At 42.0% G+C, this 24,986-nt stretch overlaps 1 protein-coding gene across 2 annotated transcripts in view; it reads left to right on the forward strand.

Moving 5' to 3' along the window:
• VWA5B1 (von Willebrand factor A domain containing 5B1) overlaps window positions 1-24,986 on the forward strand; it is an 84,257-nt gene that overhangs the window by 9,748 nt on the left and 49,523 nt on the right. For both annotated transcript variants that reach the window (XM_075191498.1, XM_075191499.1), the window contains exons 2-4: window positions 19,227-19,384; window positions 21,719-21,880; window positions 24,714-24,933. In XM_075191498.1, the coding sequence (XP_075047599.1) occupies window positions 19,246-19,384; window positions 21,719-21,880; window positions 24,714-24,933 (521 nt within the window). In that variant the 5' untranslated portion in view covers window positions 19,227-19,245. The remainder of the gene's footprint in view (window positions 1-19,226; window positions 19,385-21,718; window positions 21,881-24,713; window positions 24,934-24,986) is intronic.

Below are 24,986 nucleotides of genomic sequence, written 5' to 3' on the forward strand. Positions count from 1 at the left end.
GTTTTGTGTTAATTAATTCACCCCCCCCCCCTCTTTTTTTTATAATACTCGGTAGAAGCATCTTTGCAGCAATTCCAGTTGTGAACCTACTTGGTTCAGTCTCTGTCATCCGGACACTTTGATTTGCACCCATTTTTTTTGTTTGCAATATCCGGAACATTTAATGTTCGGTCTCCGACATGCGCTCTGGCCAACTCCAGCGGCCTGATGCATACTGAGCGCAACGTGCCTTTGTTTTAAAGCGCGTGTAAATCGGATCTGCGCACTCCGTAGTTCAACAAGGACGGATCTGAAGATACGTGTGCTGATTAATTCGGCTGTAGGTCTGCTCTACTCTACTACATAAGACCCTGTAGGATATGTACATACCAGTGGCGGATCCAGGGGGGGGCGATCGGGGCGATCGCCCCCCCTAGCAAACACTTGCTGCCGACGGCTGCACAGTATGTGCAGGTCCGTCCAGCCGTGACAGGCAGGGACAGTGTGCTGCCCGGCTGCTCTGATTGTGTTTAAAACACAGTCAGAGCAGCCGCGCAGCACACTGTCCCTGCCTGTCACGGCTGGACGGACCTGCACATAGTGTGCAGCCGTCGGCAGCCTAAGATGTTAGAAAGGGGCGGGGCCTAAATCGCTTACCCCCCACCTAAATCGCCCCGGGTACAGCATTTTTCTAGATCCGCCCCTGGTTCATACCTAGGTGGATTGTAAAGTCACAAAAGAACACACAGAAATAAAAACACCTATTGAATTAATGTCACCTGTTATTAATATAGGCATTAATGATAACACAGTTAAAAAATTTTTTTAAAAAAAAATGTTTTTTTTAAATCCCCCCCATGAAATAGATTGATTAAGATGTTCTTAATGACCACTCAATATAAAATACATTTTTACAGTTGCCTCTGATTTCAAACACATGTTATAGCATGCATACCAGACTGCCATCACTGGTACTCAGGACGTAGACTAGCCCTGTAGCTGGAGCAAGAGACACGGAAGAAAAACAAGTAACTTTGAGATGCTCAGAGCATATGCTAGAGTTTGGCACATTGACTACGGCCAAACGTCCCTTCCCGAAATCGTAGGCTGTTGTTAGAATCCTTTCCGTATGAAGATGTAGAGGACAGGGCTGTGATCACAGACATATCTCCCGATCCTGGGCATTGCAGAGTGGTTTAGCGTACAATGCGCTCAAAGTCCGCAGATACTTCCTATGACGAATCAGCTCCCAGGGGAAATATCACCTTCCCATAAAGTTCAATGTGTGAAGTGTTTGAGCTATTGGGGAACAGTTTCTCTGATACAGGAGACAGTAACTTCATAAGCCTCTTTGTTGACCTCACTAACAGGTTCCTTTCTCGTCTAGATGCTCAGTTTTGGAGGACACGTTTGTTTATTTGCTTATGATGGACTTCCCCTGAGTAGATTTATTCGCTAAAAGTTCTCAAATTTGCTTTGGTTGTTCTTTGATCTTCATGATGAAGCTCTTGTTTGGAAATGTTTTACCCAATTGTGGGACCTCTTGCAGACAGTTGCATTTATTTTGAAATTAGTTGATTGATCTGGACTTTAAATTATGCACTAAAGCTTTTGATTAACACAGGGGACTGTCCGGGGAAAGAAAAGACATACAAGAGCCCTAATATTAATTTTTGTTGAACGAGAAACACATTTAATTTGATTCATTAATGGTAGATCAGATGCCATTTTCAAGGGAGCAGAATTCTGGATAAACTCTTGTCTTGCCCCTTGTCTAAAAGCTGTAACGCAGGACATATATGTACCATATGCAACCTGGATTTAGAAATATAGGCTGTGTATTTGTACACTTCCTAAAATTTATTCCACTCATGAGCCTGGTCAGACCTCTGATAACTCAGCGACTAGCGGTACAAGTCTCCGAAATCTTCCAGGATTAATGTTGTTCCAGGATTCGCAGACTACAATCCCTGGAGGGTGAGATTGTGCAATGGGCAAAAACTGTCTTTTTATTACGAGATGCAGGAACTTTGTGTACTCAGAGATCTTTTTAATTCACTTTGCTCCCTGCAATGTCAATGCCACCCCCTAATATTCTTTATGGGCCCTCAAGCAGGGGAGACATTAACTGAATTATCAGTGTAACTGTCCATTAGGGGATGTATTAATGTTGTTACCAAAGACCTGAGTGATAGAGAGAGTGCAAATAGGGATATAGAGACAATACCCTGTATCATGGGAGAGAGAGAGAGAGAGAGAGACCGTTATATACAGTAACGGTATATAGGGAGACACTGATCTGTATCACAGAGTGTTATATACAGTAATGGTATATAGGGAGACACTGATCTGTATCACAGAGTGTTATATACAGTAATGGTATATAGGGAGACACTGATCTGTATCACAGAGAGTGTTATATACAGTAATGGTATATAGGGAGACACTGATCTGTATCACAGAGTGTTATATACAGTAATCGTATATAGGGAGACACTGATCTGTATCACAGAGAGTGTTATATACAGTAATGGTATATAGGGAGACACTGATATGTATCACAGAGTGTTATATACAGTAATGGTATATAGGGAGACACTGATCTGTATCACAGAGTGTTATATACAGTAATGGTATATAGGGAGACACTGATCTGTATCACAGAGTGTTATATACAGTAATGGTATATAGGGAGACACTGATCTGTATCACAGAGGGAGTGTTATATACAGTAATGTTATATAGGGAGACACTGATCTGTATCACAGAGAGTGTTATATACAGTAATGGTATAAAGGAAGACACTGATCTGTATCACAGAGTGTTATATACAGTAACGGTATATAGGGGGACACTGATCTGTATCACAGAGTGTTATATACAGTAACGGTATATAGGGGGACACTGATCTGTATCACAGAGTGTTATATACAGTAATGGTATATAGGGGGACACTGATCTGTATCACAGAGAGTGTTATATACAGTAACGGTATATAGGGAGACACTGATCTGTATCACAGAGAGTGTTATATACAGTAATGGTATATAGGGAGACACTGATCTGTATCACAGAGTGTTATATACAGTAATGGTATATAGGGAGACACTGATCTGTATCACAGAGTGTTATATACAGTAACGGTATATAGGGGACACTGATCTGTATCACAGAGAGTGTTATATACAGTAATGGTATATAGGGGGACACTGATCTGTATCACAGAGAGTGTTATATACAGTAACGGTATATAGGGAGACACTGATCTGTATCACAGAGAGTGTTATATACAGTAATGGTATATAGGGAGACACTGATCTGTATCACAGAGAGTGTTATATACAGTAATGGTATATAGGGAGACACTGATCTGTATCACAGAGAGTGTTATATACAGTAATGGTATATAGGGAGACACTGATCTGTATCACAGAGTGTTATATACAGTAATGGTATATAGGGAGACACTGATCTGTATCACAGAGAGTGTTATATACAGTAACGGTATATAGGGAGACACTGATCTGTATCACAGAGTGTTATATACAGCAATGGTATATAGGGAGACACTGATCTGTATCACAGAGAGTGTTATATACAGTAATGGTATATAGGGAGACACTGATCTGTATCACAGAGAGTGTTATATACAGTAACGGTATATAGGGAGACACTGATCTGTATCACAGAGAGTGTTATATACAGTAACGGTATATAGGGAGACACTGATCTGTATCACAGAGAGTGTTATATACAGTAACGGTATATAGGGAGACACTGATCTGTATCACAGAGAGTGTTATATACAGTAACGGTATATAGGGAGACACTGATCTGTATCACAGAGAGTGTTATATACAGTAACGGTATATAGGGAGACACTGATCTGTATCACAGAGAGTGTTATATACAGTAACGGTATATAGGGAGACACTGATTGGTATCACAGGATTGAGAGCATTTTGTACACAGTTTTATTTTTATTCTTTCTTTTCAAACATTGTAAAACGTTTAATCAGGTTCTCTGTGTTTGACGGGTCCTCGGGGGCCGCGGTTCGCACTGGAGGCTATAAAGCTGCTCTGTGGGTGCAAGATGCAGATTGTGACATAAAATAAAGCCTTAACGACATCTGCTGCAACTTTCATGTTTTCTTTTGTTAACACCACCAACCACTCAGCCAAAAATAGGTATCGAGGCTCAAACAGCCACTTGTCGGATGTGTCCCAGCTGGAGCCAAACACTGCTCAGAACACACAGAGAATAATAACTCTGGTCGGGAACTAAACAAGTTCCTGCTCTGGTAAACATTGAAAATCAGTTCTCTTTACTGTGTACTTATTTCATGTTATGTTCCTATAGTGGATGTACCGCACGTCGGAGGTATTGGGGAGGCAGCATCGCGTACGTTATTTTTGTTTTAAATCGCACGTAAATTGGTTAAGCGCACGCCCGAATTCAACCAGGAGCGGATCTGAAGATACGTGCGCTGTTGAACTGGGGTGTATATCTGCTCCGATCTACTACACAAAAAACTGCAGGATCAAACCCAATACGTCCAACACCTATGTGGATTATAAGTTCGCAAAAGAATGCACAAAAATAAATAAATATTGATTTGATGTCACCTGCTAATAATATAGGCATTAATGATAAAACAGATAAAAAAAAAAATAGTGGGTTTTTTTTTTGTATCCCCCCCCCTAATGAAATATATTGACGGTGGCTCAGTGGTTAGCACTTCTGCCTCACAGCACTCGGGTCATGTGTTCAATTCCCAACCGTGGCCTTATCTGTGTGGAGTTTGTATGTTGTCCCTGTGTTTGCGTGGGTTTCCTCCGGGTGCTCCGGTTTCCTCCCACACTCCAAAAACTTACTGGTAGGTTAATTGGCTGCTATCTAAATTGACCCTAGTCTCTCTCTCTCTCTCTTTGTCTGTGTGTGTATGTTAGGGAATGTAGACTGTAAGCTCCAATGGGGCAGGGACTGATGCGAGTTCTCTATACAGCGCGGCGGAATTAGTAGCGCTATATAAATAGCTGATGGTGATGATGATGATGATGATTAGGATGTTCTTCATTTCTACTGAACATAAAATAAATTTTTCAGTTGCTACTGTTTACAAACACATGTTATAGCATGTATATGAGCCTGTCATCATTACTGATCAGAGCTTAGACTAGTCCTGTAGCTGGAGCAAGAGATACGGCAGAAAAACAAGTAACTTTGCAATGTCCAGAGTTTGGTTCGGATGTGCGCTTGAGTTTGACAGCCCCTACTGCAAATTGACTATGGCCAAACGCCCCTTCTCCGTCCCTTCACTCCCCAAACTCGTAGGCTGCAGTAAGTGTCCTTCGCGTATGAACACAGACCGGACATGGTTGTGTTTACGGGTGTATAGTCTGGATCTGAATATGCGCAAAGTGATTTTACGTACATTGCGCTCACAATCTGCAGATTCGCACCATAATAAATCAGACCCAATATCTCTGACCTCACCCATAACCGGTCTCCCAGTCGTCCTCTGAGCTTCTTCTGTGACCTTGCAATCTCTTTGTTTTATTAGCTCTTGTCATCTAACGCTTCCCAGCGATGGGGCTCTCTCCCCGTCCTGTTAGATGCTCTTTAATCTTCCCAATGTTTAAGTGCTCCCTGAACACTCGTTTCTTCAGAGAATCCCATCCATCTCCTCTCCTTACACCCAGTCTCCGAATGACTAACCGTTCTCACCTTCCCCACCCACTCCCAGCATTGTTATTTCTGCCTCTGCTGGATGTGTTCAGTTGTTCTGTTAAATCTTAGATCAGCAGAAACATCTTAACCTTCTGTTCATTGTCCCATGATCGGCTTAATGTAAAGAGCTGCAGAGAATGTTGGCGCTTTGTAAATAAAGGATAAAATGTAACAGATATTATTGAGCTGCAACATTTGTTGAATAAGCAGTTAATGCAGCAAGAAATATATACAGCTGGCAACTACTAACAGCACATGTGTATCCTTCTCTTTCCTTCCCCTTTGTTTCTCTCCACTCTCTCCCTTTCTTTCCAATCCTTCTCTTTACTCTCTCCCCCATTCACTCCTCTGTATACATTTCACCCTCTTATCTCCCTCTCTCTTTACCTCGTTCTTTCGTCAGCAAATCCATCTCTCCTCTTTTTCCCAATTTTTCAGCACTTTCTCTACCCTCCTTCCTCCTGTCTGCCTTTCTCTTGCACCTCTCCCCTCTTCCTTCTCTCTCATCCCCTACCTCTCTCTCTCTCTCTCTCTCTCATCCCCTATCTCTCTCTCTCTCTCATCCCCTACCTCTCTCTCTCATCCCCTACCTCTCTCTCTCTCTCTCTCTCTCATCCCCTATCTCTCTCTCTCCTCATCCCCTACCTCTCTCTCTCAATCCCCTACCTCTCTCTCTCGTCCTCTCTCTGACTTATCTCTCTCATCCCCTCTCTCTCTCTTTCTCTCTCTCTATCCCCTACCTCTCTCTCTCTCTCTCTCATCCCCTACCTCTCTCTTTCTCTCCCTGACTTCTCACTCTCATCCCCTCTCTCTCTCTCTTTCTCTCCCTCATCCCCTACCTCTCTCTCTCTCTCATCCCCTATCTCTCTCTCTCTCATCCCCTACCTCTCTCTCTCATCCCCTACCTCTCTCTCTCGTCCTCTCTCTGACTTATCTCTCTCATCCCCTCTCTCTCTCTCTTTCTCTCTCTCATCCCTACTCTCTCTCTCTCTCTCTCATCCCCTACCTCTCTCTCTCTCTCCCCGACTTCTCACTTTCATCCCCTCTCTCTCTCTCTCATCCCCTACCTCTCTCTCTCTCCCTGACTTCTCACTCTCATCCCCTCTCTCTCTCTCTCTCATCCCCTACCTCTCTCTCACACTCTCTCTCATCCCCTACCTCTCTCTCTCTCTCCCTGACTTCTCACTCTCATCCCCTCTCTCTCTCTTTCTCTCCCTCATCCCCTACCTCTCTCTCTCTCTCTCTCTCATCCCCTACCTCTCTCTCTCTCTCTCCATCCCCTACCTCTCTCTCTCTCTCTCCTCTCTCTCTCTCCCTGACTTCTCACTCTCATCCCCTCTCTCTCTCTCATCCCCTACCTCTCTCTCTCTCTCTCTCTCTCTCCCTGACTTCTCACTCTCATCCCCTCTCTCTCTCTTTCTCTCTCCTCATCCACTACCTCTCTCTCTCACACTCTCTCTCCCCTAACTTCTCTCTCTTATCACCCCCCCTATCTCTCTCTCTCTCTCTCTCATCCCCTCTCTCTGATCCCCTACCTCTCTCTCTCTCACACTCTCTCCCTGACCTCTCTCTCTCATCCCCTCTTCTCTCTCTCTCTCTCTCTCATCCTATCCCTGACTTCACTCTCTCTCACCTCTCTCTCTCTCTCTCTCATCCCCTACCTCTCTCTCTCTCACACTCTCTCCCTGACCTCTCTCTCTCATCCCCTATCTCTCTCTCTCTCTCTCTCTCTCTCTCTCTCATCCTATCCCTGACTTCACTCTCTCTCACCTCTCTCTCTCTCACACTCTCTCCCTGACCTCTCTCTCTCATCCCCTATCTCTCTCTCTCTCTCTCTCTCTCTCATCCTATCCTGACTTCACTCTCTCTCACCTCTCTCTCTCTCTCTCTCATCCCCTACCTCTCTCTCTCACACTCTCTCCCTGACCTCTCTCTCTCTCTCTCTCTCTCTCTCTCATCCCCTACCTCCTCTCTCTCCCACCCTTAACCCTCCTATTTATATGCATTGTAAGAACACAATCCTGGATGTAATAAACAATACAGTGTAATAAATACAAGGGAGCTGAATGACATAGAAGAAGAATAAAGAGGGTCCTGCTAGAAGGAAATTGCAGTTCAATAAACTTTAGGCGGCACTTTAAAGCCTATATTGTCTTAGAGTACAAGGATCAGCGTGTAGCGCAGAGGGTAGAATAGGGTCTTGGAGGTTAAGTGGATGTTAAGGGACAGAGAGCACCAAGGAATCAGAGCAGTATAGGAACAAGGATCTATCTGGGATGTAATCATGGAACGCGGGTAGGAAGCCGCCGAGCTGCTAAGACCGTAAGGAGGGAGCAGGATATAGCGACGAGTTACGACAGAGATGGAAGTGGAGCAATTAGTGCGGTGAACCACTCGTTATTGCCAGAAGTAAGACTATGAATTGTATACTGAATTTGATTGGAGGACAGCCAAGAGGTGAGAATAAAGAGGTGATATATACAGTTAGGGGGTGAAATTCTTCTGGAATTCAGATTAAGGATATTTGACAGCTGAGAATTCGAATATAATCAGGTAACAATAACCAAGGCGGGAAAGTACACAATCCTAAAGCATCTTAGCAGAGGAGATACATAGATCAGAGAGGGCCAAATACATCCTTTTATTACTTGTTAGTAAGCCGCAGGAGGTAATAGAATGCGTCAATTTCCCCGTAGACTATTCCTGGTTTATGGATCAGTGTTGACTTTGGAACTAGATAAGAATCTAAACCTAAGAGTACCTATTTCCTACCACTTTGTATTCAGCCCTTAGTCAATTGACCGTATCCCAACTGCAACTCTGCACAACTTGTGTCAGTCTTACATCAACGATCTCTTTCTACCCGTAGGATTGTCTTGGGCTGGATCTTGTCTGGATGGTGGCCCAATCTCGATACACATTAATCTTCTTGATACCCACATCCCGGGGTGTCACACTTCCCTGTAGCGTCCTAAATATATTGTAAAAAAATAAAATTCATGGCTACCAGCCTAACTGCTTTAAATAGTATTTTCTTATTAAATGCTGGCGTAACTTATAGAGCAGTCAGTCACAGAGCAAGGGTTGTTTATCTAATAAACTGGACATTCGGGGCCTGATTCATTAACAAACGCAAAACAAACATAATGGGCCTGATTTATTAAAGTATGCAAAGCATAAAAAAAGGAGTAAATTTGCACCTTGGCAAAACCATGTTACTTTAGAGGGGGGGGGGGGGGTAAATTTAAACTGTGAGAATATATTTATAGTTGAATTAGGGCATGGCCAAGATCAACTTTTATTTTCCTCATGTGCTAAATAATAAACTAATTTGCACCCCTTGCATTGCAACATGGTTTGTCCGGGAGCAAATTTACTCCTGTTTTTTGCTTTGCTTGCCCTAATGAATCAGTCTCAATATCCGTTTATTAAATGCACTTACATCGGGCATACGCAGGTCCGTATTCAACAAGGAACGGATCTGAAGAGAAGTCTGTTGATGAATACGGGTCTAGGTCCACTCAGACAATACACTGCAGGATATGTCCTATACATATGTGGAATATAAAATCACGCACAGGACAAAAAAAATTCAATGATTGACTACGTGCATAAGCCCATTGTCCTCCCCGTTCTGACCCTGAGATTGTAGGCTGTAGTAAGTGTCTGGAAGATTAACTGGACGTTGCCGCGTTCTCCGGTGTATGGCCCCATTCTGGACATGCGCAGTGTGATTTTATGCCCAATACATCTCTTATCAGCATTTACGTTCCCTTTTGAATCAGACCTTCGGTGCATAATACTGTGAAAATGTATTTATTTGATCAATTAATTATATTACATATGATTCATGACTTCCTATTTATAGTCATATTATTCATTATCACAATGTGTTTCTCATCAGCCCAGGAGAACGAGGGGCTTAGGGCCTCCTGAAAGTTATGTCTATCACAAACTCACAGAATTATACTCTCATTAACGCGCTCATTCTCTCACTGGCTCCTGACAGACGAAATTACAGATTACAGCGGTGAGCTCTGGAAAATGATATAATTGCTCCACAATAGTCATCTGATTGTACAAAATCCAACTATGCAATAATACATGATTAAAGAACATGCTACAATGTGCTATGTATCTCAGTCTTTACCGCAGGAAATATCACAATACATTGGGAAGGACAGATAGACGGTTATAGGTAGATACACCCCAGAAGGATAGGTAGCCTGTTTTAGTTAGATACACCCCACACATGAGACTGAAATAAGTTTCTTCTTTTCTTTCTCCATTATTGATCAGCAGCTTCTTTGGCTTCTAAGGGTTCAGTGTTGACAAAATGTTGTTCTCTGTCCTCACATCCACATAGCGTTAGGTACTCGTTCATTACTGAGCCTCAAAGCTTCCCTGTAACATAGCGCACTGAGTACTAAACACACGTTCCCATAGCACCTCATGGTATTTAATGGACCCTTAACGCCCCCTGAATGCTTCAGGCAACTTAGAAATTGAGGCAAAACACGTTGAATTCTGGGTGTAGAAATCCATTTGTTTCCAGTTTTTTCTTTCTTGGGACTATCAGTATCAGGACACGTTTGATAGTCTGGGAGAACTTGTATTAAATGCTTAAATACCCCTGTGTAGGAGGCTAAACAGACAGCGCAGCTTCTAAAGGTTACGTTATAATATTCACTCTATAAAATTTATGTAAAAAAAATAGATATATTTTTTTACATGTTTTTTAATTAATGACAATATTATTAACACGTGACAATAAATCAATTCTTTTTTTGTATGTGCATTACTTTACTTTACTTTATCTTCAACATCTATATCTATCTATCTATCTATCTATCTATCTAATATCTATCTATCTGTCTATCTCATATCTATCTATCTATCTATCTATCTATCTATCTATCTATCTATCTAATATCTATCTATCTGTCTATCTCATATCTATCTATCTATCTATCTATCTATCTATCTATCTATCTATCTATCTAATATCTATCTATCTGTCTATCTCATATCTATCTATCTATCTAACTATCTATCTATCTATCTATTTATCTAATATCTATCTAATATCTATCTATCTATTTATCTAATATCTATCTATTTATCTATCTATCTATCTATCTATCTATCTATTTATCTATCTATCTATCTATCTATCTATCTATCTATCTATCTATCTAATATTTATCTATCTCACTCATATCTATCTATCTATCTATCTATCTATCTATCTATCTATCTATCTAATATCTATCTATCTATCTATCTATCTATCTATCTATCTATCTATATAATATCTATCTATCTATCTATCTATCTATCTATCTATCTAATATCTATCTATCTATCTATCTATCTATCTATATAATATCAATCTATCTATCTATCCCGCTATACACCGGGGTATCCACACTGAGCAGTAATGATACCCTGTTGTACTCACACTCCGAGGTACTTTACTCATACTTGCCAACTCTCCCGGAACTCTCCCGGAATGTCCGTGAGACTCCCGCATTTCGCGTGAGTCTTCCGGACTCCCGGGAGAGTGTGGCAATCACCCTGATCTGCCCACTTCCTAGTGAAGTGGGCAGAATTCGGTTCAAACGCTGCTATTCACCGGGAATCGCAGCGTTTGGCCCCGCTCCCGCTGTAAAATTACGCGTTTTGCATCATTACGTCATGGGGTCATGGGGCCAAAATTACGTGATTTTCGGAGCCCCGCTCCCTGCACGCCCACCTCCCCCCCGGCAGCTCCCTGAAGCCAAATCTAAAATGTTGGCAAGTATGACTTTACTTGAATGCAGATTGCAGAGTATGAATTCATAATACAGACAGATATTATATGTAGGTACAGTGTTGATAACAGTAATACTGAGCGCTTTACAGCACAATAGTTGATATCTCTCTGCCCTTATAACTTGAAAAGAGGAATCATTTTGGATTCTTGGCTTCAAGCTACAGAGGAGGCGTTCTGTGTGCGCCGTATCCCTGGAAGAGAGTTTAAAGATAAGCTCTGACTTGTAGAATCATCACTTAATGTGGTCGAACCTGATGTCTGAAACAAATTGTACCACTGGATAATAGATTATTATACTGTGAGTGATACATCAGAATGAGGCTGTTACAGTCAGATACTCTAATTGTCCTTTGTCTCCATCACCTGACTAGCAGAAGAGTGGTGGTACAATCCCTAGACTGTAACATTCGACACCCCCACCAGTTGAAATTTAGCTTTGCAGCAGTAGAGGTGAGTGAAGTTGCGGTGTAATTTCACGCAGAGGAACAGGCAGATTCAAAGCGGTGCAAAATTTCACAATTAAATGCACAATAAGGTAAATATTTCACAGAACAGTTTAGAAAATGCTGTTAAGCTCAGTCTGCGGCTATCACTTTCTATTGGCCAGGTGTTGGCTCTGGAATTAGAAGAATTGTCACAGTTTTCTCCATCCCGCCAACCCTTGAATTCTAGGACAGTTGTGTAGGCAGAAAATAATTTGCACGTTACTCACTAAACAATGCCATATATCTGTTAAAGACTGCCCCACATCTTAAAGGTAAACTATATAATTTGAAAGCAGACTTAAGTGTCTAGCAAGGGTATTACAAGGTTCACACCCTATAGAGGTGACCCTACATTTGGAACAGAGCAACATTTTCAAAACTGCTCTCTGAGATATTCTACATTTCCATTGTCACACTCAATGTGCATTAAATTCAGCTGCAACTTTAGAATCACTTACTTTATTCATTTAAACTTTTATATTTTCCTCCTAAAATACTTCTTGGTTTTAAGCTGATCTGTGTTGTTAATTTATCAGAAGAGCGAGGAGAGATATAGACCTTATCGCATGTGTCCCATTTGTGCGTTTGAGTGATTTTATTACATTGCTAATAAAGCTATAGGTGTAAAAGGCGACTTATTAAAAGCTTACAGCCCTTCTGACCCACTTCATAAAGACCATGATTCATTAAGGAACGCAAAGCAAACGCAACGTATGTGTGTTGATGAATACGGGTCTCGGTCCGCTCTGCTCTAGCAGACAATACACTGCATGATACGTCCAATACATATGTGGAATATAAAGTCACAGACGAATGCACAGATAAATATTCAATTAATGTCACCTGTTAATATAGTCAACATTGAAAAATTTTTATTTTTGGGGGATTTTTTTCCCATAAAGTACATTTATTAAGATGTTATGAAAGTCTACTGTACATAAAATACATTTTTAAATTTTTTCCTGGTTACAGACACACAATCTAGCCGCATACACAGTCGTCATCACTAGTAATCAGCACTTACACCTGACCTGTAGCTGGTGCAAGAGATACCACAGAAAGCTTGAATCGTATGCTAGTGCGTGCGCTCAGGCTTGGCACGCCATTATTGTGCAGTGACTACGTACATACGCCCATTTCCCTCCCTGTTCCACCCATAAAATCGTAAGCTGTAGTAATGGTCCTTTGCGCTCGAAGATTAATTGGACATTTCTACTTTCTGAGGCGAATGGTCCGGTTCTGGCGATGCGCAGAGTAATTTGCGAATTATCCACAAAAAAACCCGCCAATTACGCTCCTTAATGAATCAGACCCAAAGTCTTCTTGCAGGAAGTTGTGCCAGCCCGTAAAATGCCGGACACCTCCTTTAAAGCGATTTCTCCACCGATCTCAGCTAATTTAAGTAACCCAGCCTTGGAAAATGACATCTACTTTTTTTCTCCCGCTTAAGTGCAAAACTAGGCGCATTAATCCGCACTTCAGTAGCCACGCCTGCATCTGCTGACCCCCTCCCAGTGCAAACATTTGTACGCCTCTAAACACCACCAATTTGGACCACAAATCAATGTAAATGTCTTTTACAAAGTGTTTTAGAGGAAGTTTTTTATATATTTTTTTGCTTTATGATATCTCCTTCTTGCGGATCTGACGCTCCAGATTAGACGGGGCTGAGAGACCTAACACTGAGCAGACAGGTATTTTTCCCCCATAGGCGCTGTGTATTTAAACAATGACAAGACAAATGGTCAGCCAGCGGCTGGTGTGAGCAGCGGATGAGTGACAGCTCACAGATAAACCTTCTGCTCTCCCTGTCTTAATATAGAGGGAATTCTATTAGCCACATAGAAGGGACGAGGCGATACTGAACCCAGCACTGGGGATGTTGTGTCTGCCTGTAGCCGGGATGCAGAGCTAGAGAGAGAATCATGGTCACAAAGCAAACACTGCAGCAATCAGCTCTCTATTCTACGGCGTTCTATCTTGTCCACCGTCCCATTTATCATCGCCCCATTGTCGGCCCTTTCAGGGCTCCAGTAATCTGCAGCCAGTTTCCTCTGTGGAGCTGAATGAATGAACTCTTCTTGGATGTATTATTATTATTATTATTATCATTGATTTCTAAATTACTTAGATCTGAGCACCGAACAATGGCTCCGGAGACAAAGGAGTCCTACCATTGTCCGTGGCAGAATGGCTGCAAGAACATTGCCGAGGTCTGTGTGTAATAGTCTGCAAAGTATCACACATATGTAATAGTCTGCGGCATGTGTCTGATAATGCTCTGGGCACGTGGATGGGGAATGAGCATTCATAAGCCCGTTCTTGGAGTATTATTACTTTTTTCTCAATCTTAACGTAATCAGCAATATCTAGAGCAAAAGGAGACAGCCTGTGGGTCTCCTGCTGTTCTCGAACTACAAGGTCCTGCTTGCAATTTTAGAGTGTGGCTGGGACTTGTAGTTCCCCAGCAGCTGGTGAGCCAGACTTTGCCTAAGTCTGATCTACAGCCAGTGGGTGACCTGGTAATGCCAAAGCCCCTTCACATCTATGGCACCTTTCAATCGCTCCCTGTCTTCTTCTATGAGGCCACTTGGTATAAATGCACTTTATACAAGAAAATAAATAACAAGGTAATCCTGGAAAATGTATAATGCACAGCAAGAGAGTATATAACCACATATACATACCTCGCGATTGTGCCTGCTGCAAGGACAGAATCGGGACTGTCCCGTCAGAATCAGGGGAGTGGGCAGACTGTCCTGCTCTCTTCTACCTGCTCTTACAACTTTGTCTACATTTTACTACTGTTGTCTTAAGCTCAGTTGCTACTTGTCTGGATCCTGGAATGTTGGGGCCCTTTTTAGAAAGGAAATAGGTTCCATTCTCCTCTTGGAAAGCCGAGTAATGAGTGAACACTCTAGGCCTCCCTCGCCCCAACATTAAAATAGTAGCACTTACATTGAATAAATAGAGACTGTTTTTCATCATGATTATCATTTTTGACTAGCCCCTCATCCTCATAATATCCTCCACCAAAATACGGACTCACCTTTACACAGACCTCTGAGCTTCTACATTTACTCACAGGGGCACTGATTATGAGTTCCCCTCCAAGTACTTTAGTGCCGTACCCCAACCCCGCTCCTTCTCTTGTTTGAGACAAACTGATTTGGGCCCCATGTACAGCACTCCGGGGGCGTCAATTAGATGTTGGAGGTGACGGTCTGAGCAGATATCTCATTAAAGAGCTCTCTACTGCCGCCCTGTCCTCCAAGTGCTACGTGACACCACGTAAGCGCTAATTTGTTTTTTCAAGAAAGTCAGGAGACAGGCATTAATCACCTCTCTCCATCGTGATACCCTCTATAGTGGCTCCTGTGTTACCCCTCTGAAGTTGGCCCAGTGAGGAGAGAGAGAGAATTTTTCAAACACAAATAAACTTTAATTGAGGGAATTTTCTTCCTAACAATATGCGGATTCTAAATGTTTCAATCAATTTCCCCATTTTAATTCCATATCGGTTGATACAATTTTTCCCCCGTTTGAAATCCCTGCTTATAAACAGTTATTATCAAGCGACTTGCTGTATTTTGTAGATATTACATTTAATTAAGGCTAATTAATTCAGGTCGTAAAATCTTCAAATAAATATTCATGAAAAGTTTCACTGTACAGAAAATAAACAGAAAAACGGCATTTTATGCTATCGTTTGTTTTACACTGTGCAAACGTTTCACAAACGCCTGTCCTCAGAGAATGAGGAGAACTTTGTAATCAGTGTGGAGGATGGAATTATAAATGAGATGACATGTTATCTTAAAAATGTACCATAATACACAAATATTGCAAAAAATAAAAAAAATCTATAATTTATATAGTTGTCTGGTCAGCCAATTAACCTACTAGTATGTTTATGGAGTGTGGGAGGAAACCGGAGCACCAGGAGGAAACCCACGCAAACACGGAGAGAACATACAAACTCCACACAGATAAGGCCATGGTCGGGAATTGAACTCATGACCCCAGTGCTGTGAGACAGAAGCGCTAACCACTGAGCCACCGTGCTGCCCACAATTTGAACACTCTTCTCACTTTCTCCCTCCCCTTGTATCTATCTCCTCTCTCTGGGTCCTTTGCAGTGTTTGTGGCCTGAGATAGGATCTGCCGCATTGTACGAGGAGTAATAACAATATATCAGGGGCCCGGGCAGAGTGGGGGATGCGTTCTGAGCTCCAATGACCTCTTGTCACATCCAAGATGCTTCTAATCCAACTGCAGTAGAGATAATATCCTGCAGATCTGTATTATACAACACCTTGAGGAAAAATGCAAACAACACACTTTACCCCCCCAACCCCAGCCAGCTCCCAGGAGGGGCCCCCTGGGACATTGGGCCCTAAGAGTGGAGGATTCCCTCAATACCTGTCCCAGGGGAGCAGTATGGTCTTGTGGTTACTGAATGTGGAACAGCAGGATGCAGGCAGCGGGTCTGTCTTAGATTATTGTTATTATGCTTTATATAGTGACAACAAATTGCACAGTGTTGTGTCAGGAAGGCAAATTAAATATGCTTTAATTAACCACAGTAACATACAATAAAAGTGGTTTGACGGCTTTGTCCACAAGAACGTAGAGTTGAAATGCTGAGATTTAAATGCTTTACTAAAAGAAAGGGTAAAAGGGTGGATTTCTGGATTCAGGACAGGAAACGTGACCACATCACAATGTAGGTGCAACAATGTGCTCTGGTGGCGTGCCTACCTTCTGAGGCTCAAGGCCACCACCACCTTACCCCAAAATAACCTTGTACTGCTAAACACTCCAATGGGTGGGACACCCCCCTACATTCCCAGCATGGTCGGGGCACCCCCCTACATTCCCAGTAGTTGGTAAAAACGTTCTCGTCGGGACTGTTCTACCTAAATTGGGACATTTGGGAGATACCTTCCAACATTTGAAATAGAAAAATCAGGACAAAAAATCACTTTGAGTTGACATCTGCAGGGGCAAACGCAGGATTTGTAGAGGGGGGTTTCCACACCACGCCCCCAGTGGGCGTGGCCAGCATGCATGGGGGCGTGGCTATAATTTTAGACAGTGCTTGGCTGCTCTCCAACTCTTCTTATTCCCATAATATACATGGGCAATGCTGCCTGCACTACTGTTAGGTGCACACAGGTCTCCCTTTTCAAGCAGAGTCGTGTGAAGCGGGAACAGGGTCCAGCCACCTCAATTATACAGTGCTCCAGGCTTGGAGGGGGTTTTCCAGGCACTAGGAAATCCCCCTCGGTTTGCCTATGATCTGGCAGTTAGATGATAAAATGTTGCCCGCTTGAACTTAAACATCTACATTTTATGGTGTTTTATTTCATTAGAAATTTAGACTGTAAGCGCCAATGGGGTAGGGACTGATGTGAGCGAGTTCTCTGTACAACACTGCGGAATTAGTGGGTGTTATATAAATAGCTGATGACAATGATGATTTGAACTGGGAGCATTGCTGTTTGAATTTGCAGTCTAAGCTCACTGCTCTCATGAAATATCTGTAAAAATACTAAAACAATGTAACTATTCAGGCTGGAACAAGGTCGAACATTTTGGACTTCTTTAAATTTAGCAACAATTTTTTAGTCTATAAAAGTATTTATTGAAAATTTTAAACTTTTGACAAACTGTTTCGAGAACCACATTGAATCAAGTTGGACGTCTCTAGTTGTAAAATCAGCCAGATACAGGTCATCCTACAAATGCTGAATGATTCCGTGATATATTGCAATGCGGATAGTGTGTGCGGATACACAAGGTACCGACCAAAAGTACAACAGGGAGCAGGCAAAGAGGTAGCGGCCACAACCACGAGTCTGCTCATAGTGGGTCTGATTCATCTTTGCACGCAATGTAAACACAACTTGCGTTTAAATAAATCGGACATAACTTGCACTTTTGTACGTTCGTATTCAAGTACAACCGGATCTCAAGAATCGTTTCCATTTCAGTCTGGGTATAAGTGCTGTCGAAGTAATAATTAACAAAAACCATATATTACCAATTAGTTCAATAGAATGAACCAATGAACTTGAATATTATGTGTCTGTGCTTTTAAGAGGAAAAGTACTGACCTTTCTCTTACATGATGCACAATACAGAACAACAAGTTATATAATGGTCACATGATCTTCATTTCACAATATAAGGCCAAAGGAAATATTTGCTCCAAATAAGGTCAAGAAGACCCTTCCAATGGGCCCCTCCAAGAACATGGCACTTTAATGAAGACTAATGATAAAGACTTAGAGTGTCAGCAGTGATCTAATCTGGGAAGGTGTGGTTCTGGCAATGATGAGTAACATTTTATATAAAAGAATGACTTAATCAAATATAGATTGTCAATTGGCATCAGGGGCGGACTTAGACTTTATGATTAGGGGGGGTGATTTTGCATAATCACACCCCTCCTTTACTCTGATTGGCTGGCCCACGTTTAGCCCCGCCTTCAGCTCATGATTGGCCCTCTCCCCTCCCGTTTTGATTGGCGCTGTCTTCCGCTCACGATTGGCCACACCCTCTCCCAATTTAATCGGTGGCTGGGACCTATTTTAAAGGTAGGCTTTCTCCTGCTGGGGGGGGGCAAATGCCCAGATCGCCCCTCCCCCCCCCCCCTGAATCCGCCACGCATTGGCATTTGAGACCCTGGGCGTATGTCTGCTTCATCCAGTATGGCTGTATCTGTGCTTAATATAGTTAAATAAAGAATAGAAATATTATATTTTGGAAACCTGCTCATCTCAATTATTATTTAAAGTGAAGATTAGAAAAATCTTATACAGACGCCCTGAATATACGTTACTTGTCGTATGTAGAACACATTGCAGGAAACGTACAATCCATATGTACAATATAAAGTACCATCAGAATATATGCAAAACTAAAGCTTTAATAACATGATTTTACAACGAATACAATAATCATTAATAAAGAATATATGTGAAAAATATATGTAATTTTTTTCTTTGATACTGTATTGTTGTATATTATTATGGGGATTAAGGGTAATGAGCGGCTCTTTTGCAGGTTAGAGGCCCCAGAAGTTATCAGTTTGCCGATCGCTGCTGTAGATCCTTCAGCTCCCAGGTTGCTAATAACCAGTGATCCTCAGCTGCTGCGCTTAGTCCCCAGGGCGCCTGTTGCCTCACTCACACTTTGTATATTTCTATAGTGCTCACAGTGGACTCAGGATGCCGGGACTCCTGAATCGATTCACCGGGGCGCCCCTGCCCCTCACCTCGGCAGAAATCAGCTCTTGCGTCAGCGGCTACGCCCTCGGGATGACGGCTTCTCTCACCTACAGCAACCCGGATTCTCAGCCTATCGAAGGTAATTCCCGAGGGTTACCCATAAGTGTTACTGTGCCGATATCCACGAAGGCAGAATACGCTGTTACAGAGAGATGTTTCCAAAACAAGTGTGCAATCGTCCACGCGTACAGAATGGGAACACATACAGAGAATTACACACAACTAGAGAATTGCACAGTGCTACGGAATTTGCTGGCGCTATATAAATAAATGTTGATGATGATGATAGAGGAGTCTTACTGTGCACTTGCAGCCATCTAGGATTGCAGTTACACTGAAGACTAAATATTTTTTTACAAAAATAGATGTGTGAATTGTTTTGGCCAAAGTAGACATGATGGCTCAATATCAAAGATAACTGGGAAAATCAGAATGCAGGAAGTGGGTTCGTAACGGCTCATACACAATAGTAAATATCAGAGTTTGGTGTGTGTGGGGGGGGAATTAGCTGCATCCACCACGTTTGGGGTACTGTTTATAGATAAAATGAAGCTACATGGAAATCAGCCATAGAAACGCTGTACGTACCTTTGGTCTGTCCGTCACGTCAGTTAGTATGGAGAACGCAGTTACCATGGAGACACGTTAACTGCATGATGTATCCATCACGTAGTAAACACAGATTATTGCGGCTCGGGTAACACGTTTCTGCTTCACCTTAAGTATTAATACGATTGCACATAGCGCTCTATTTATTAAATAAGGAAAAGCCTTAGATCCATCTAAAAGGGAGTTTTCTGGGGTCTTTTGTACCCTATGCTCTGCGATTTGTCATCTAAAAAGGCCTAATTACACGTCCAGACTGCAGTGCCTATGGGCACCTTAACCCTAGGTTAGATGGCAATGCCCCATGAATATCATTATCCAGGGTTTATAAAGCTGTTATCAGTCTATTTAAAGGGGATCTCCGCCTTCACAGAATTATATTGTCCAGCAAATTCTTATACCTGCACCTTACATACAATGGTATAGAATGCCCGCACCCGAACGTCTCTGCTGCTGTATCGAAAGTCAACAGAAATTAATCTGCCTGGATAATATAAATGTCTGAAGGTGGAGTTCCCCTTTATTAAATATCATTGTTCTCTCTTCTTTATACGCTTCCACAAGAAGTCTGCAGCACCGTACATAAGAGGTTTGAACAAACAACAAAATTACATAGCTACAAAAACAACATAATTACATGACTACAAACATCAGAATGTACAGAATGACATAATTACAGTCCGCAAAATGACATAACTACGTAAAGAAAATGCTAGGAGAGAGGCCCCTGCTCGTGAGAGCTTACAATCTAGAGGATTGAATGCTGAGGAATACAGCGTATTGGGCCATCTAGTCTCCACAGCTCTGTCCATTATCGATTCCACAGTTATAATGACCCAATTATTTCAGATATTATGGAGCATCATACCTGAATTCTGCCGCAAGTTCAGCTCGTCCTGAATCTCATCCAATCCTTCAGGACGGATGAGAAATACTAATATATTGCACATGTCAATACCGGTTGTGTATCCATCTGCTAAAGAGAAATCTAATTCTTCTACACTAGATGATGTCGAGACTGTCTTAAAACAGGACGCTCACTGCCGGCGCTGTAAAGCTGTTTCCCGGCCTGTAGGTGGCGATGCTTACTATTGTTGCTCATGTAGATGATCGGACAGAGTGTGGTAGATACTGGAACAATTTTGCAATAAAACAAAATGAAATAAGTAACAATATAAATGATACATTTAATGACGACCTTACAGACACTAATTTTTCAGACACAAATATCCATTCTTTAGATGAGGCCCGAAAAAAAGGGCATTTTTGTCCCAGAAACTATGAAACTAATTTTATTATTATTAATGACCTTTATTAATAGGGTGCCACATGAAATCTGCCGTACCACACAGAGGGCAGACAACAAGACAGTATATGGTATAACAGTACAATACATGAAACAAACAACACTACAAATCTCATCACAGCTACTGACAGCCTGGATGGGTAATGGGGTATAAGGGGTATATTCAACACAAGCTTTGCCCGTAGGCCTGGGCACAACGATCAGGTTTAGAGGTACAAAGACAACGGAGGCATGGAGCCAATGGACAGAGAGCCTACGGAGGAGGTGAGCAGTGTAGCTGGTGAGCAAACGTTATAGGTAATGAGAACAAAATGGAAGAGGGCCCTGCTCACAAGAGCTTACAATCTAAAAGGAAAGGGGCAGACAAACGGTTGACACATGGGGGTGAGCCAATGTTAGAGGATCAATTTTAATCGATAAAGAAAGAGAAGGATGAACTTGGCTGCATGAAAATAATTAATACGCATTGTATAATCCATTTGTGACCTCTTCTCCCCCCAGCGCTCTTCGTGTACCCCCTGAACGAGCACACGGTGGTAGTGGGCTTTGAGGCCGTTATCTGCAGACACATCGTCACCGTCCAGATTAAAGACAAGGCCAAAATGGATGAATCCTATTACGATTACTGCAGTATGTCCAGCGGGAGATTACCGGAGGGGAACGGTGAGAATTTCGCCACAATGTTCCGACAAAGGTTCTATTATGCCACCCGCATATTATATTATTATATTTCATCCAGGTTTTGTTTAGTTTTATAATTGTTATCCTTTAAGATGGTTTATTTTCGGTGTTAAATCATTAAAGCCAGGTTGCGATGTTCCAATCGTTTCCAGGTCATTACACTGAGCGCCTGGTTCTCTGGTCACCTAGAGACACGACGGGAGAGGAATTAGGTCTCCTCTTTGTAGCCGAGGGTTAAGCGCGGCTATGAAACCATTAACGGACTTCTCTAGTTGCTAAGGAAAATCTGCCCGGCTCCCTGAAGTCAGAGGAAAATAACGAGAGATGTACAGAAATTTCTGCGCCACAAAACAGCTGGAGAACTAGCAGCTGAAAAATAAAACAGGCTGAATATTGGTGGCGTCATCCAAACATTTTTGTAAAAGTTGAATTTTTATTGCTGCGTAAAATTAAAGAAACCACCCACTGTTATAATTAAATTACATTCGCTTGTTATGATTTCCTTGCAGTTTGTTACTGTAGCAGTTATCTCGTTACAGCTGCAGTTATTGAGGTCGCTGTATGGGACGGATTCTAGCCATTGACGTAAACTCGTGGGGGGGGGGGGGAGTAGATCCAGTTGGACGCGAGGGGACGCGATGTGTCTCTGTAAAAGTCCACATCGGAGTTTTTACTAAAATCTCTGCTCATTTTCCCTCGCCTCAAATATAGATTTACAGAAACTTCTAAAGAAGGAATGTAGATGTTTTGCCCGTAGCAGCCAATCAGATTCTAGCTATCGTGTTCTAGAATGCAATAGATAAATGATAACTAGATTCTTAATGGTTGCTATGGGCAACACTTCCTCTTTTCTTGTTTAGAAGTTTTACCCCTTAAAGTGGATGTTACCCCCTCCAGTACTATAATGGGTTTTATTTTGCTATAACTGTGTTATAACAGTAATGAGAAGAGACTGATGGCCGAGTACCAGAAGGGGGACAAAATGCATCATGAAGACCGGTTACTAGGAGAGATGAGATTAGACACAGGCAGCCTGCAGGGAACACATAAGAGCTTGTAATGACATTCATAAATATATATGTTAACGCATCCGTAGTGTGACAGGGCGTGACACATCCGACAGCGTATTTACATCTGCTGTGTAGTTCAGTCTAATGTTCTGCTATCAGAAATGTCAGAAGAAGAAAGCCGAGTGCAGTTTCCTCTGGTAGAATTACTGGCAGGATGGGAGCGATTCAATTAGTCGTGAATAGCAATATTGTTACACAGTCGATTTATCGCGCAATTCGATCTAACGCTTTATACTATGCAAACGGACGTGCGTCCGATGTACAGTCATATCAACATCTGGCTCAAAGTCTGGTTTGTGGCGAAACATTGTTGGGGATTTCGGAGACTGGATTGGACTGTGTTATTATTCATTGAGAGTCAATAAGAAATAATACTGCTTTTAGTGGATGTGTATCATTAACAGCTCGTTCATATTGCAATATATTCACCCGTAGCTATCTACGCCTCCTGCCTAGGCAACAGATTGTATTCCCTATCTAGGAAATCATTGATTATATTATAATTTATCTATTATTGATTCTCTAAGGATAATACAACAGATTCTATCACTACTATTACCCTCCAGGGAATTTAACTATTGAATTTCTCACACAGACTTTATTTTGGAGGAACAATCTATATACATATATAGACATCTAGATTCGATCTATATGTGATGCAATATGAGGACTATTCCCATTATGAATAATTGAGAATATTGTATTGGAGAATAACATTGATGCAATTAACAGAGCACAGTAGTCTTGTACTGGTATTTTTAGGTGACGTTTGCGCGGTCGATGCGCTGTTACACTTGTATATGTTTTTAATATTCCGCTACTATCCGAGTAATCAGGATATCGACCTATTTTAACAAGTTATTATTGAAGTTTCTAAGACTTTCAGGGGATGTTGAATACTTGGTGCGGTTGGAATATTTCTTTTTTTGTGAAAGCGGTTTTACTTGTCACTAGGCACCACGAACAAACCACTGTTAACAAAAAGTGCTTAATAGAGGTCAAACGGGCAGTGATAACTTTCACGTGCGGCACAGTAGTTATCATTGCTGCCTCACAAGAGCCATGGTTTCATTTTGACCAGTGAGCCAGTGTGTGTGGAGTTTGTATGTTCTTCCCATGTTTGCGTGAGTTTCCTCCCACACTGCAAAGACATACTGGAAGGCTAATCGGCTTCTGAAGAAATTAAGCCTAGAGTCTATGTGCGGTAGGGAGTATAGATTGTAAGCTCCACTGGTGCAGGGACTGGTGTGAAGGATTAAAAGTTCTTTATAAAGCCTGCGTAATATGTAGGCGCTATATGATTAACTGTTAATACATAAACATTGTAGTACCTCCTATATCCTGTAGGTGTTGCTGTTGCTGCCACTTGTGTGTACTTGTCAGCAACTAAACTCCATCAGTAACGGTGTCAGTGTTTTAAATGCAAATATTTATTTAAAAATGTCAAACATATATTAGCATCTAATTGGAAAATTGTATAGTTCAGCTTCTAGTTATACTTAGATCTATGTTGTGTAAGGTTTATACAGCATTAATGTATAACGATGTTTAGTTGGTGACAAGTCTGTCTATACATGGCAGTGGCTATAGCAGCGCCTACAGGTGACAAGAAGGTACTGCAGATAGAAAGGCATTTCTTTAGCGGTTTAATTACATGTCTAGTTTATAACCACAGTGATTACTGTGATATTGCCATGCTGGTCCCTTTTTGTCTGAGTTTGTTTGTTTTTTATCATGTTACGCAGGACGGATTCTCCTGGATGAAGATTTAGAAAGAATAATTTTTGTGGCCAACCTTGGAGCGGTGCCGGCCCAGGAAAGTATATCCGTGCTGATCAGCACATCCTCTGAACTACCCACGCTCTCCAGCGGGGCCGTCCGTGTCCTTCTTCCACCGGTCTGTGTCCCCCGAGTGTCCCACTGTACCACGGATAGCACCCTGGCAGCAGTGACCCCCCAGAGATTGTAAGAATGATCTGACTGTTACACATTGTGCTGAGTTGTATTGATCGGGTATA

This window comes from Mixophyes fleayi, chromosome 11, assembly GCF_038048845.1.
Source record: "Mixophyes fleayi isolate aMixFle1 chromosome 11, aMixFle1.hap1, whole genome shotgun sequence".
Lineage (NCBI taxonomy): Eukaryota > Metazoa > Chordata > Amphibia > Anura > Limnodynastidae > Mixophyes > Mixophyes fleayi.